Source organism: Numenius arquata, chromosome 2 (genome assembly GCF_964106895.1).
Source record: "Numenius arquata chromosome 2, bNumArq3.hap1.1, whole genome shotgun sequence".
Taxonomy (NCBI): Eukaryota; Metazoa; Chordata; class Aves; order Charadriiformes; family Scolopacidae; genus Numenius; species Numenius arquata.
In genome coordinates, this window is record NC_133577.1 from 34,521,983 (window position 1) to 34,538,749 (window position 16,767).

Genomic DNA, 16,767 nt, shown 5'->3' on the forward strand with positions numbered 1-16,767 from the left:
GATTTCATCCTCAGGAGAAGGCATAATGTGGGAAAGCACGGAGCTACACAGGGAAATTGTGGGGAGACACTTAGAATCATAGAATTGTCTAGGTTGGGAGGGACCTAGTCCACTTACTGCAGAGCCTCTGAGGCTTCCCGCTTGTTCTGACCTTCATGAATACACAGCATCAAGGCTTGAGAGAAACGTGCTCTTGTGGAACAAACTGAAATGATTTAGGGAGTTACTGCCTCCCAGGTGAGCCATGCTCACAGACCATGTGAGCATCCTTAATACGTTTCCATGGAAAGGCAGCCAGACGTAGCTTGAGCCGTCTTCAGCAGTGGTTAAAGGGGACTCTCCTGAGCACACTGAAGCACATTTGGCCTATTTGCACAACATGTTACAGTGTCTGAGTTGAGGAGGTAGTGGCTCTACCCTCTTATAATGAAGGGAAATAACACAGAGTGGAAGACAGATTAACATCTTGAAATGTTAATGCTGTTTCTGAAGTGAAGACTTCCTTACAGGAAAGCATCACCAAATTCTGCTACTCATTACAGAGCAATGCAAGGCCATAACATTGCAGCTTTCCTTCCCTGATTTATTTGGACATCCAGTACCTGGAAAAATATTTTTTCACTAGCTCTGAAAGGGCAGCCAAACTTAGGCACATATATATGAGACAAATTTTGTCTCGTATATAAAACTATCAAGAAAAATGTTTTTCTGCTGCTGCTTACAAGCTGTAGAAGGGATCATTTAGTTGCAAGTTACCTTCAGAAATAATAGTAAAACCTCTTACATGAGACGAGCACCTCTTATCACACAAAGGCCCCAGCATACTCAACCCTGAATACAGCTGCGCCCATTATCTCTAGCAATATGCTGGTGATAAAAGCAAGAAGCACAGCTGTGGGCAAGGTGAGCAGCACAAAGTTTTGTATATGTACAGAATGGAAAGAGATGAGTACACTGCAAGCTGATGGGGCCCCAGCAGCAAAAATAGCATTAGATATTTCATCAAGCAAATGGCTAAAACTTAGACATCCATCACTGTGTTCCAGTCACAAAAGCAGAAGAGACCTCATCACAGTGTCAGGTGAAGTCCAGTGGTAAGTCAAGTCCAGGACATGCCTTCCTGGGCACTGCTTTGTAACTTCTCTGGTGTCTTTTCCCATGCTGTTGCGGTCTCCATTTCAGCTTTTTGTCATGCCTGCTCATTGCAACAATATGCTTGTGAGCTGAATAGCATTCTGCTCTAAAGACTAGACATTTATGAATCTGCCTACTGTAATATATACAGACGAACACATGGCTGTTCCAAGCAAAAGAGATCTGTGGTCTGGTGAGGTGTATTTCAACCCTTTTGTTTGCTGCTGCTTCTGCCTTCTCCTCATTCCCTGCTACTTCTTTTCTCCCCTCTCCCTTTTACCTTTCCTGAATCCCTGCAGTGGCCTCTTTCTGCCCCTGGCCTCCTGCTGCCTCCCACCCCTCTCCTTCCACCAGTCCAGGCAATTTCAGCTACAGCTGAAGCTAGGAAGCTAAGGCAGAGGTTACTGGCTCATTGTATCTCATGTCTAATGTTAGCATTCTTCAGTATGCAGGTTCAGTTATTTTAAAATAACATGACAGGGCCAACTGAGTGGATAGCCAGTAAAACATAGAAAGCATAATATTTAATCATAAATTTAAGATAGATACCTAAGAAGAAATACTTTCTTTCTGCTACAGGTTTTTATTACTCTGAAGAGTTTCTTTTTATTGTATATATCTGCCTGCCTATGCAGAATCAGAAAATGTTTATTAAAACATCAAATAATTTTGTTTGTATTAACCACATATATACAAAGTACATGTAAATTATGAAAACCTGAAAATTTACGATAACCAACTTTTTGCCCATATACATTAAAAATTTACAAAACTGCAGAGGTGCTACTGCTGAAATATTAACTATCAGATATAATTTCTGCAACTGCACAAAAGAACACAAAGTCATATCTGCTTTGTTCGTTCAGGGTTGACTTCGAATTCATTGATTGACAGTTTGTCATATGAAACTTGATTGTACAGCTTAGCTCTATGCTTTTAGTGCATCAGCTGAGATGAGCCACTCAGCTGATGTGCAATATCACATGCACTTTTAGTGCCCCCGTGACTTCTCCTGGGAAACAAATGCAGTTGCTGCAATTTGATCCTGGATAACGCAGACCCAGGTTTCAGGGATGCAGGGGAGGTATGATGTGTACGTTTAGGAAAACATTGCCTCTGTGTATACTAGGGGTTTCTGTTGGCATAACTCCATCCAATTCTATACAACAGAGTTATTTTAGCAGAAGTCAGCAATGTACTCATAAAGAGTATTAGTTCCTTTACATTAGCGTAACCGCACACACAGCTGAGAGGCAAAACTTATGAATCCTATGTTCTGAAGTATTTTGTTAAAAGTACTGAGTCACACCATGTAAAGAAGAGATTTTGACAGTGCTATATTGAGTAGTGAAACAGCTAGCAACTTTTATCTTCAGGCTGTTTTCGTTTCATCTTCAGATACAACTCAATGGGTGAAGTGAGGCACAGGATACAATTGATACCAGCTGCCTGCTTAGAGAGGAAGGTGAACTCTGCAGAAGTTGACACTTAGTTCATACCATAAAGGTTTGTGGGTTATGGGTTTTTTCATAAAGAAGATTTTAAGAGATAATGATTTTATTTTAATGAAAGGGCCAATTTTGTAGCACAGGATGTAGTAAATTTTACAACACATTCCAAATCACCAAATCACACAGTACCAGAAAGAAATGATAGCACCTGCTAACTGGATCACTATTTCAAAGCAACATGGCAAGCATGGATGAAAAACTCGATATGTAGCATGAGATACCAAGTGTTATCATCATAGTTTACTGCAAGCTGGCAACAACTTGAAATACTCTGACAGATTCTTGTCTACAGTCAGAAAATTTTGCAAGAAACTCTCTGTGACCCTGAACTTTATACTCTCTGGGGCGTTTATATATTTCTCGACCTGAGTGTATCCTAGAAGTCAAACTCCTAGGGATTTATTGTCTTGTGCCTCAAATAACATTGTGCCCTGCCCTCCAGCTGTACTTTTGCAGTCAAAGACTTTCATTTTTTCACTGGATAGTCTTGTGTTTATCTGCTTAAATTTATAGTCACTTGAAGTAACCACATTTAGAATTGACTTCAGTATCCAGTTCATATTTTTACTGCTTTATTTATCAGCTTTGCAGCTTTTGGCAAAGTCAGGCTTTAGTGCTTTCAAACTGGAGCATATGCTGTCATTTGGTTTTTTTAAAAAGAACTACCCATCCGTTGTTATTCAGGATAAGCTTACAAGTAATTCTCCCCTTCTTCTTTCTTATTCCTCCCCTGGGCCATGTCAACCTCTGTTTGTCACCGGACACCATGTGTGAACCTTATACGAAAGCAAAGATGGGTATGCACAATGAAACTCAGGAGAAGATGAAAATACCCTAATGTCTGGAATGGTTTACATTGCAGGTTTTAGAGAAATTTACCGCTTATCCTAATGCAATAGATTTTTAAACATTTCAGCCAGTTGGTCATGAGCATACATTGAAACAAACTGTCCTATTTTCAGCACTTTACAAATTTGTGCATGTGTGGGGTATTAAGGGCATGTGTATTTTGTTGATTTTTATTTTTATTTTAATCAATGAATTTAGTAAAAGGGTCCATCGGTACACTGCTTTTCTTTGTATCATTGTATTGTTTATTGATTTACTGGCTAAACATTGGCTCAAACTAACTGACTTCCAATGCACACCTGGAAAGTGGAGCTGTTTTTTCCAGTCTCTGTGAGCTGTTTTGGCTAAATACAGACTCACACTTCAATTCCCTCAAGTTTCTTCTTTGAAACTAGTCATCTATATATTTGCTCCTGAAAATACATGGCATATAAAACAGAAGGCGTTGCCTTCATGTCAGCTGCACTCAAGCCATAAAAGTTTCTGAAACCATTGCGGCCAGAAGTTCTCTGCTAGTTTCCAAATATACAAGTAAAATATACTGAAAAAAAAAATAAAAATTAAAAAGGCAGCTTCAAGTTTAATATATTCCATACACACCAGTTGATCTAGTGGACTGGTAACATAGCAGGGTCTTAGTCAGGAAACCCCTACTAACTCAGATTCTTGCCTACACTTAATAAATGCATTTTACTATTTGATTACATGATATTATTGTTGCATAATTTATCTTGTTCATAATATTAGATAAAACCATGCCTGATATTTGAATGATCTTTCTCTGCCTCCTAAGCAGGGGCGTGGTTTGTCATCCATAAGTTTTGAGGCTTCATTATCATTCATTTCTACAATATCCAAGAGCTTTCATGGAAAAAAAAAAGTCTTTCTGCTAAGTTTTCTCATGCTGTTCTTGAAAGGAAAGGATGGAAAATACTTCTGAAGTTGTTTGCTTATCATGAAACTCAGACATTAGGAATACACTGCCACCAATGTGCAGACTGCAGTTGCAATAAGAACATAACTTTTGTAAATCTAAAATAAGAACTCTCAAGGTAAGAACTTGACTGAGAATAACATAGCACAACTTTACTGACAATAAGAAATACTTAAGGGTGCTGAAGGTGCAGTCACACTGAGTGTCATACAGCACAGAAGAGATACTGAAGCTTAGTGCATCCACATTTCTTGCTGGGGATCGTCAGATAAGCAGATGTAGAGTTCTCAGTTCTGAGAAGTGCCAGCCTTACTGTGCATGAGCAATATACATAGGCATGCACAGTAAATCTTCTGCTTGCAGGTCACATTTAGGAATGCAGTGCACGCAGCAACTGTGGGATGAATTCAATAGGTCTAATGTTTTCTCAAAATGAATGTTTTACCTGCATTCTGTGTGGAACTCTGGCTGCGGTTGTCAGTACTAACACTCCTTACAATGCACAAAAACATTTATTTTGGACTGTACACAGAATGTATATCAATGCCATTTGAAAGAACATTACGGAAAAACAAGCACACGTTTTATACTTAACTGCTTCTGTTTCAGCTATGTATAGGTATACATGAGTCATGCAACTTACGTGTCACTTCCAGTTAGACAATAAAAAAGGTTTTGACCTTGATTCAAGAGGTGAATTCTAACCAAAAAAAGGTATATGGTACTATCAGCCTGAAAAAGTTTGATCTTTCTGCTACAAGGTATTAGTAAAAGATATTTCATCTGCAAAAGAGAAGTAGAGGAGATGGAAAACAGAAAAGAATATTATCATCATTGTTGGTGAAATCAATATATTATGAGCATGGGGTTGCACCATATAGTGTGTAGTCTAACCCTTGCCCCAAATAAGACAAAAAGGTGTTGGGCCTGAAGCACCTCTACCACAGACGTGATTTTTTTTTCTGTGCAAATAGCAGAGAATATGTGCTAAGACCTCACATCAGTTAAGTGTACAATAAAGACCAAAGTAACACAGAAGTTTTGTTTCCACTCTCCCACCTGGTTACTTCATTAGCCCTTAAAAGAGTTTCCTGAATGCTATTCTAAACATTGGTATGATGTACGAGTTTTACAGAACATTTCTGAAGCCACAACCATAGGATTTCATGTCAGCAGGAACATTATTCTTTAAGAAGATTCATTTTGTTGTTGTTCAGTGTTCTGGCACATGCGCTAGATCAAGGCCATATACAACCTAGGCAGTTATGGGGACCAGATTATGGTTTTAGGATGCTCTGTCCCTGCTAGCCACTCTCATAACCCACACTGAGTGCCAAACTTTTGCTGGTCCTCCCATGCGCATACCCATTGGCTGCAGGTGCAGAACAGCTAGGCTGTCTGTGGTGTGCTACCAGCTCAAGAAGGTGCAAGAAATATACAGGTATTTAGGCATTTCTCATAGCTCAGACAGCTCTTTCCTATGACCTATGAAGGAAAGGACATTAAGCTCAATGTTCTGGTAGTTGCCAGCTGAATTACACTGTGCTGTATACAGGTAAGACAGAATACTGACATATCCAGAAACAATTACAACTTATCCACAAGATTCTTATCTGGAGAAGTATATCCAACCTCTGCACATTTGTGGGATATTATTAGTAACTACTTGTTCCAAGTCTTTATTTGCTTTGATCTTACACATGCAAAAATTTTTCAGCAAAGAAGCAGTGAATTAATTCTTTTAGCCATTTCAGCAAAATGTAAGATGGAAGAAGTTTTTCACCAGATTTTTTGCTTGTTCTGAAATACTGGATATCACATTAGCCATGCTATTTCTCATTTACTCCTTGTCCTGTGCTTTACAGGATCAGATGGAAATTGCTATTCTAGGTCTGACCTTTACCTTGAAAAAATAAAGCAAATACAGATGTGAAAGAGCTCCATTTGTTGTTTACAGTTCATTAGATTACAGAACTTCTGTTTGTTACAAAGAGCACTCACAGAGGAAACCTTGACTGACAGAGAACTAGTCAAACTACCCAACACACCCACTGGACATGGCCAAGAAGAAAGAAGTTTTCAGGATCTTAAACTGTAAGTTACTCTTAGTTATCCTACCAGCTTTTTAGAGCTAATAGAGAGAGGCTACTCTGAGATACACTAAAGCAAAAACAAACAAGCTGAGCCCTAGAATCAGTAGACTGCGTGCATAAACCCAAATTTATGTTTTGCTCACTCCACCTCAACTGCTGTCTTAGAATTACAGGATCGTTCTGGTTGGAAGGGATCTTGGAAGGCTGCGTGGTCCAACCTACTGCTCAAAGTTGGGTGAAATGAATCAGACTAGGTTGTCCTGACATGTTGTGGAAAACTCCAAGGACAGAGATCCTTCAAACTTCTCTGAGGACCTCTTTCAATGTGTAACTATTCTCTTAACATCTTTTTCCTAATATCTTAATTTTAGTACAAATTAGAGAACTGAGAGCTTCATCTCCAGATTCCATCTTGCTTACTTGCTAGTCACCAGAAAGAGTCTCTAAATAATAATGCAATTCTCACTGAATTTTTCAGTACTTCAGAAGAAATACTTATTGCAAGAAAGCTTACAGAGACTGCAAGCTGTTCCGACAGCAGTGAAATCCTGAAGTCATTGTCAATAAAACTGAGAACTGGATAGCTGTGCTACAAGTTCATGACTCCTAATAAAACTATCACTTGATCCAAAGATGTCTTTGCTCTTTTTTGACATCTGATAAGCTGGAGTTGAGTGGATCACATAGGAAGCTTAATAGGAGCCCACGAGTAATCTCAGAATTTTCTCTGACAGTTCAGGATAACATTTTTGTAAAGATTTCCAGTAAAGATGCAGTATTCTCCTTCTTGAAGACACAATGCAAGGGAAAACTCATGGCTGCCTCTAGAATTTAGCATTGCACATGTCAAAACCTGCTAAAAAGAGTAACAGAAAAAACACAGCAACAAATAAAACTACAAAACGTCCTGGAGACACCGAGGAGAAACTTACGGAAAGAAAGGTCTGTGTAGGCTTGAGGCCTGAAGGAACAGGTTTAAGAAATGTCTTCTTATCAGAATATACTCCTACGGTTTTAAACTTCATTCCTACTTAACACTGGGAAAACCCCAAAACATACTACCTAAGAAGAAACATCAAGTACTGTCACCAGGGTATCGCTGCTGCTTGTCCAGCTGCTGCTTCGAATCCGTGGTTCTTTTTCCTGACTGTGATCGTCTTTACAGAAGAACTTGGTACACATAAAAATACAGAAGCTTTTCAAGAGCTCATGGTTAACATACACTCTGGTGACCTAAAGCACAAAATAGCATGTGAAACCAAGGGCGTAAGTCTGTTAGGGCGTGTAACTTCACAGTTACCACAGGCTAAAGTCTGTGCTTTTTTCCTCCAAGACAAATCTGGAATAACTACAATGACTTAAATACAGTGCAGTAAAAAGAAGCTATAAAGATCCTCTAATCTACTTATAATATCCTATGTAAGTACTTATATATGTCTTCAAAATGGATCGTCCACCAGTATTTCAAGCATTTGTTTAAAACTGATTTGGTAAATATTTCTAAAAGCACTTCATATGTTACATTAATTGCACAAAGAAAATTCAAAACTAACTTTATCTTTGTCAGAGTAAAACTCCTATTTTTAAAAAGGCAAAGAGGTACTGTTTTCTGAATTTTCAGCCAGTTTTGCTACTGATATCTTTGTCTTAGCAATAGTGAAAAATCATCATCCTGTTTAACAAGCACAATCTTACCAGCTTTTTGTCAGTCTCAGAATTCCAAAAACTAAACCTTAATGCAAAACATTTCTGATTTTTTTTCTTTGAAATAAAAAGTGAAGAAATAACACCCATCACTAAAAAGAGTGACCTTGATACCACTAGAGGTCACCCTAGGAATAAAATCAGTGCCTGCAGGCACAAGAATAGCAAACTTTGTAAAAAGTAAAACAGTGCTGTTGCTTGAGATTTCAAGCACAAATATATAGAAGAACATAACACACAGAAACATCGTGCATATCAAAATTGTTATTTTCTAAGAGAACTCTTTCCCTTATTGCCTTATTCTGAGGGCATTGCAAAGTGACTACACTGCTCCTTTTTTTTTTTTTTTTTTTTGCTAGAAGTACACATTTTACAGACTGGAAATACATCAACCCACATACACAGTTTTAGAGGAAGCATCTTTGGATGCCTAGCAGCACTGTGGACATGTTGCTTTATCTCTTGTAAAAAAAGAAAAATCTTAAAATTCTGGATTTCAAACAGATTATTTCTCTAAAGTGCTTTATCCAGCCCATACATAAGATATCTATCATTTTTCAGCACCCAGAATGAGAGTCTCAAAAGAGGCCATCTATTATTCTCCATGGACGGCATTGGATTTGTGTGGGAAAACACAGGCTGCCACTTTCCTCAGCTTCTGTCATTTTGTGATTGAAAACACTTGTGTGTCGTCATTTCATGGCATTAGTAGAGATCAAGACTCTCCGGCTTCATATGTAGAAAGCTAAAAGGCATCTCGGTTACAAGACGTAAAGCAGTGAAATAAACTGTGCTCATTTTATTTAAATATGGATTTATTTAAATAAGAGATTAACTCTGATGCAAACCAGCAGTTTGGAAGTGCTATGTGCTTTCCATTCACACAGATCACAGCAGATGAGTTCAAGACATTTATTAATTATTAGCCTAGTCAATGTTATATATGTCTGTACGATGCTGCTATGGTTGTAGAGAAAACTACCATACACTTCCTAAACATACCTTATATCCTCACCAGATAAAAAACATGGAGGCCCAGCCTTTCTAGAGGCTATAGAGCATGGGCTATATTCAAAGTATTCAAGGTCAGGTTGGACGGGGCTTTCAGCAAGATGAACTAGTGCAAGATGTCCCTACTCATGGCAGAGGGGTTGGACTGTATAATCTTTAAAGGTCCCTTCCAAAGCAAACCATTCTGTGATTGTATGGTATCTCACTCTGGACAAGTGAGAGCAGCAGTTCCCAATTCTATCTCTACGTATCTCTCCAGATACGTAGAAATGCGTCAGACAACATATTTGCATCCCATCAGGTATGGGATATACAGTAGTGGTAGCTTCTCAGAGCAGCACAAACTAGTGCATTGGAGGAATAGTTTCTTTGAAATTCTTTCCTAACACTGGTTGGATTATTCCTGCAGTAGTACCCTGACGCATTATACAGCACTGTCTGTCCCTGTTTTATTCTGGTACTGATCATGCTGTTCTTTCACTTCTAATCAAGGAAAGATGAGGAAGCAGAATGAAACACTTTAGCAGGGCAGGAACAAAGGCATAAACTGATACTAATATATTTAGACCAGGTATATAACTTTGAAAATGTAGGAAAAGATGATGTAGACAAAGCTATAGAGAGAACAAAGATAAAGAGAAAGCTCCCTATTTTTACTTAAAACAAATGTGTGTTACAAATCCAAATATAAAAATAACAGATGCCAAAATCCTTACATTCCAGCATTTGCCACTCTAAGTCAAATGCTTGTATGCATTTTGGGGGATTCAAATATATCCGTTATTTCTAGTCATCTTATTTTTCATGAGGAATGGGCTTCTTCACAGGAAGTTTGCTCAAAAAAGAACTTGCGAACAGTTCTTTGAATAACAACAGAAATATAAAATCTTATTTCTTAAAGCCATGTTACAAAATCTGGGAAAACAAGTAATTTTTTTAATAAAATGTTGATAAAACCGGGCCTTAATGGTGAAATCCTTACAAAAGATGCAGATTCGTTACAAAGACCCATATTTGCCATCTTTACCCGCGTTAGATTGTACTGTTTTTTTCTTTTCAAATAGCTTTACAGATACAATGGAGTTGGACAGAAAGAGAGAGATTAATTTGGTCCCAACAAACCTCTGCAGAAGCAGAAATGTTTTGCCATCTCTTAATGTTTTCAGGAGAATCCCAAAAGAACTGATAGGTTGCTACTATCCCAGATTTCAAAACTTACATAAAAAGACAAGTGAGGCTCATGGAGAACAAGAATAATAAAAAAAAGTATTTGAAATGGAAAGCTGTAAAACTGCATTTCAACTAAACTGATAAAGTAGCTGCAATTATCAATAACGACAGGCATGCTGTGCTGAAGATGCTGCATTGCTGCCCTCAGACTCTACTGTTCACGTGAATTTAGAAAGCACGTTACATACTGCACAAAATGAATGACCCTTCTGTGCATGAAGCTTTGTGAGGATCTGCTTGAAGCTGACTGCACAGCCTGGGGGACTTGTAGATTTATTAAACATTTCTGCTGATACGAGCAAATCAGGCAGGAGTATGTTCAAGGTTCCAGAGCTGACCCAACAGAGCCCTCTACTTGAGATGTAGTTGAACAGGCAAAACTGTGCTAGCCTCAGTTCAGTTGCTTCTGTTATGGAAAGTTATTGTAGAACACATGCTTCTGCTAGCATGACGGCATCCTCATAGAAGTATCTTCCCATTACAATATGTCATAGGATTTCCTATGTCATCAGGCAGGTCCAGCTTAGGATTCAGTCTGCACTCAGTGCTGGTGAATATTATATTAGCCTGATTGTTTGTAATCATGTTCTATCAATGCAAAATTGGAATGAGATAATGAAGAATCAGGTCCTGTATTTTACTGAAATGCTAGTTGAAAGCATCTTAAGACAATGCTTCATTGGAATCATAAAAATCATAAAATATGTGTTTTCCTTCTACAACATTGCAACCACCAGTGAAAGCTTTTGTTTCCACTCTTTTCTTCCATCTTTTCCGCCCAGAGGCATGCTGGTGACCCAATGTTTTTGATCTGTCAGTACTTCAATAGTGTGCACACTATTTCATTTTAAATACTGCCCCAAAAAGACAGTTAAGCATGCAAAAGGAATTTTAAATACTGCCTAAAAATGCAGTTAAGGACATTATTCTGAAAGATCTTACCGAATAAAAGAAGTTATTTGCATAATAAGGTATTCTTACAATTAATAAAGATGAAAGTCACACTGAGAGCAAATCCTTGCAATCTTATACAAAGTATTTGATGTTTTTGGTTATGTACTGAAACCCATGAAACGCTGAAAAACATGGAGCACTCCCTTGCCTCCAAAGAAACCTCCCATCTATTTGTGTCCATTGTTAACTTCCAGCATATGGTGTTTTAAAAGAGATCACTAAGAACAATGGGCTAAGTAGTGGAGTTTTCCTTCAAGAAGAAATCCACATCTTAAGCATAGCCATAAGGGAAACAGATCTACACTGTTTAAAATCCAACTAGAATAGCTTCTTAAAAAGTTTTAACCATAAAATGCTTTAAGTTAAGAAAAAAAAAAGGCAGCTGGAAGATGTTAACTTGGTTTCTAATTGAAACAATGGTGTGTTTTATTTCATGTTGGGATTTCAACAGACTCTTAATTAGACTTTTTGCCATGCAGTTTTCACTTAAAAATATCTTGATGACATTTTGGTCATCAAGAAGGTCCTGGGAGACTTGACACCTGTTACTCCTTGGAAGAACATTCATCCAAAAAGGCAGACAAGCAAATAATACTCCCTAACTCACAGAATAAATATTAAGTCAAAATATCCAGAGTATTTAAAAGAATATGAAGGGGAAAAAAAAGTCTGGAAAATACTTTGTGCGGTCCAGACTTCGTGATGATAAGCAGATAGCAATGCTCAAAACAAAAGCCAAAAACACATGGGCTGCCTGTTATGTTGTGGAATACTAATAGGATATTTACAATGTGAACGTATAACTGGTAAAGTCACTACTATGTCATTTCCTAAGGACATGAAAAAATTTTGCTTACCTATTTTATGAAAAGCAGCTTAGTTATTGAAAACAGCATTTACACCACAATTTTCTATTTAGTAAGAAATCAGTATACAAAACCAGATGTTATCATGCAGATTGAAACACAAAGTCAGAATACATCAACACTTTTTTTGAAACACTGAATAAAGAATTCTCATAAACAGCATTGATGTGCTTCATCTTGATATAACTACTTAAAGCAGCACAAAATTAGTAAATAGTATTAAAACCTGAAGTGAATTAAAGAAAGAATTCATGTTATACTGAAGATATCACCTTTAGATTTAACTTCAGATACTAGAATAGAACAGAACAGAATAAAACAGAATAGAATAGAATAGAATAGAATAGAATAGAATAGAATAGAATAGAATAGAATAGAATAGCACAGAACAGAACAATTCAGTTGGATGGGACCTACAATGATCATCTAGTCCAACTGCCTGACCACTTCTTGGCTGAAAAAATTAATGCATGTTATTAAGAGCATTGTCCAAATGCTTCTTAAATGGCATTGACCACCTCTCTAGGAAGCCTGTTCCAGTGTTTGACCAAGTGTTTGACCACCTTCTTGGTAAAGAAACATTTCCTAGTATCAAGTCTGAACGTCCCCTGATGCAGCTTTGAACCATTCCCGTGCATCCTGTCCCTGGATACCAGGGAGAAGAGATCAGCACCTCCTTCACTTCCCCTTCTCATACTGATCAAAATAAACTGAGTTTGACTCTTGGGCTTTATTGACATGGACAGCATTAATTTTCAATGCTGATTTAAAAAAAAGTAAAAAAGGATAAAGTAATAAACAATTATTTATACACCAATAATTATTATAAATAATAATAAATAATATAATAAATATTATAATAAAAATAATAAATAATTATTTATATAACAATAAATAAATAAAGTAAAAAATAATAACATCATCAATGGAGCTTGAGATGCATGGCTAAATTAGATAGAGAAAGTGGAATCTTGTTCACTATTCTGCAGTAACTTATTTTCCTTTGGGGAGAAAGGAAAGCCCCCAAATTTTATGTCTCTTATTAAGCGACAAATATTGTTCACTGTGTTATGTATACACAGAAATAAAACCATCAACTGCAATCTGGTCTGAGTTAGCTCCACCTTTTATGTGAAGAAGGTCCATGAAAGGACCTTGGGGATTCTTTTGTAGACCTAAGTCTAGGGGGGCTTAAAGTGTTACTGCCCCAGCAGTTTCCCGTCACATTTTAGCTGAAGTTTACTGTCCTCAAAGTGGGATTCTCATATGAACATTTGTAGGCTGTTTCAGTACAGAGTCGGTGCAGTCAGCTTAAAGCATCTTAAACTAAATTTGGATGGCTTTACACTTATTTGAACAACTTACATAGACACTTTCAGCTTCACAGCTGTGTCAACAGAAACTGCAAGAAATAACTTCTCAACTTCTATAACTAGATGCGAAAGAAATGACCTTCAGTCCCTCTTGGAAGGAGGAAAATTAAAACGGTTGTTAGACAGATTGTCACAACATGGGAAGAAAACCAGTCTCAGGACAAATCAATCTCTGTTAATGGGAATTCAAATTAGAGTCATCAGAAAGCAAAAAAAAAACCACCTAAAAATGAGGAGAGCTTAGATGTCTCTGTTCTTGTTTTGGTCACCTTGAAAAGAAAGCAAGCCAATACCAAACCCCCAAACCTACAAAACTTTTGCATTACATTTCTCACCACGCATAAAATCAGATACCTTTTTAGCCAAATCTCTGTCAAAGTTCACAGAGTCCTTGTTCTTTATGGTATGGACTACTGTAGAAACATTGTGCCAAAAACTGTCATAGAAAATACAACCTGACCCACAAGCAGATTCAGCCCTGGGAGAGAGCTTGTTGTCCCTGTTGTATCCTATTGTATCTGAAATTTTTTACTCTTACCTAGAGCCGCCCTCTGAATGTGCCTCTGGGTTATTTCTCCTTTCAGATGGTCTGCAAAAGACACAAAATGTGAATAGATAGAATTCAAAATGCCAAAAATCAATGCCACCATTTGAAAACCCCTGTGCTCCTGGCCAATTTAAGGGGATTTTTTGTGATCCACAGGACAAGTAGTTTTCTAAGCTCTCTCCTTCTTGCTACCGCAAGTAAACAAGTAGGCATATTTGGGTCTACATATCCTCAGATTTAACAGAAAATGAAGCTATTTACTGTCAAGAACTTTCACAGGATAATGGTCTCCTGCTGCTAGATACAAAAGAAGTCCAAGTGAGGCTAGAAGACATACAGAGTTCTAGGTATTTGTTCAGACTCATAGGTGCTAGCAGTGGAAATGAGATATTAGCTCATCCAGTCCACCTCTTTGCCAGTGAAGAACTGGTTCCCTACCATCCATTTGTTCTTGTTCATCCAGCTTAATTTTAAATATCCCGTGTGCTAGAGCTTCTGCAAGTTCTACTACTCAACAGAATTTGCTGTGTAGATGCTGTTGGTCTTTGATCAAAATTTTTCTTTAATTTCATTATCTCATTATTCCTAGTTAGGCTCTCATGCTCCATATAATTCACCTTTACCCTTTTATTAATCTCCCCCTTGATCTATGACACTGTTCCAGTTCACCAATTATTTCAAACAATAATTAAATTACCACATGGGAAGCCATTATTCACAGATATTAATGGAACCAATAAAGGAAAAACATAACCCTAAATGTGCAATTTCAGCAGTATATGTGTTCTGAGGGAGGATGGGATTATGTCTTTCAAGTTTTCAAATCAAAACAATTTCTAAGCAGAGACATGTTTGTAATCTTTACTAAGACATACATCTGGATACCAGGGAAAGAAAAAAAAATCCATGATGGATTTACTTTTTTTCCCCAGACCTGTGATTATATATATTATATCAGCATGCATTCTGAATTAAAAAAATCCTTTTGCTTACAAGCAAAGCCTTATAGACTAAGCTAATCAGAGCAAATTAAGTCATTAAAAACTGCCAAATACTTAAGTGGAGAATGTGAACAATCATTTAAATTCACAGATAATGAGAACTAGACTGTTCTATAAGCACCAAAGAACCATGAAAAATTAAACTTCTTTGGGAATTATGAGAATAATTTAAAAGTATTTAGCAGCCAAAACCAGCCAAAACCCAGCCCAAACCATGGTACATTGTAGAACAGGTATTATATGCAATACATTGCAATATAACAGCCAAGTTATGTTGCTTTCAATGTTTTTAGAAAACAAACCAAACAAAACCAAAAAACCCTACCTACTCCTCATCCATAAATTGGATTATTGCAGATATTGCAGATTCGTATTTTTCTGCAGAGAAAGTTTTATTCTTTTCAATTATTTCTATTTAAAACAATGAATTCTTCTGTACTTAAAGTTATCTGTAAAATTAAGAAAAGCCTTTAGCTACTAAGAAACAGGCTAACTGAAAGAACTAACTTCATCTACCTCAGCTATACCAAACAAATCCTCCCTCTCAGCTGTACTAACACAACCAAAAAACCCATTCAGATAAGTAAGCTCCTGATTTCTGTAACTACAGACAAAAATTAGTAATTTTTACCAGTAAAGGCCCAGATAAATAATATACACTCATGCTATTTGTCCTTTGAAAGCTTTATATAGCAACTCAGTTGATGTCAATACTCAGTGAAACGTGATTAAATGTACCAGTTTTTTCCTTAAATTGCTTTTTGCTATTCTGGATATTTATATCCTTTTTATTCTATTGTACTGTATCGCACAGGGTGTTGTTACTTACTCAATATTGAGCCATGAAACAGTTATGAAACAATTTGTAGTAAACTTGAGAATCATCTCAACGGATTACCATTCATTTAGGTGCCTCAGAAAGCCATCTATTCGTGTATCTTCATGTGAGGGCTCAGAAACTCACTTTCTTAAGCACTGTGAGCTGCAGAAGGCAATGCCACTGTCATTTGAAAAAATGGTTCTAGTAGTGAGAACATGCAATTCATCAAGAACCGACTGAAAATAAAGGTGACATACGAATTCTCTGTCCTGTCAATTCATGTTTTTAGTAGCGTCTCTTGGGTTTGTGAGGAAATGGTTTTGGCAGTGGGGACTATAGGAGTGGCTTCCATGAAAAGCTGCTAGAAGCTTCCCCTATATCGGATAGAGCCAATGCCAGCTAGTTCCAAGACAGACCTGCTATTGGCCAAGGCCAAGCCCAACAGCAATGGCCGTAGTGCCTCTGGAATAACATATTTAAGAAGGTGAGGGGAGAGCAGTGAGAATATGTGAGAGAAACGACTCTGCAGGCACCAAGGTCAGTGAAGACGGAGGGGGAGGAGGTGCTCCCGGCACTGGGATAGAGATTCCCCTGCAGCCTATGGTGAAGACCATGGTGAGGCAGACTGATCCCCTGCAGCCCATGGAGGTTAATGGTGGAGCAGATACACATCTGCAGCTCATGGAGCACCCGATGCCAGAGCAGGTGGATGCCCGAAGGAGTCTGTGACCCTGTGGGAA

At 37.6% G+C, this 16,767-nt stretch overlaps 1 protein-coding gene across 1 annotated transcript in view; it reads right to left on the minus strand.

Annotated features, from left to right (window-relative positions):
• The window catches only part of KIF6 (kinesin family member 6), a 174,103-nt gene that overhangs the window by 18,128 nt on the left and 139,208 nt on the right, over nt 1-16,767 (minus strand). The window contains exon 16 of the mRNA XM_074161912.1: nt 14,198-14,248. Within this exon, the coding sequence (XP_074018013.1) occupies nt 14,198-14,248 (51 nt within the window). The remainder of the gene's footprint in view (nt 1-14,197; nt 14,249-16,767) is intronic.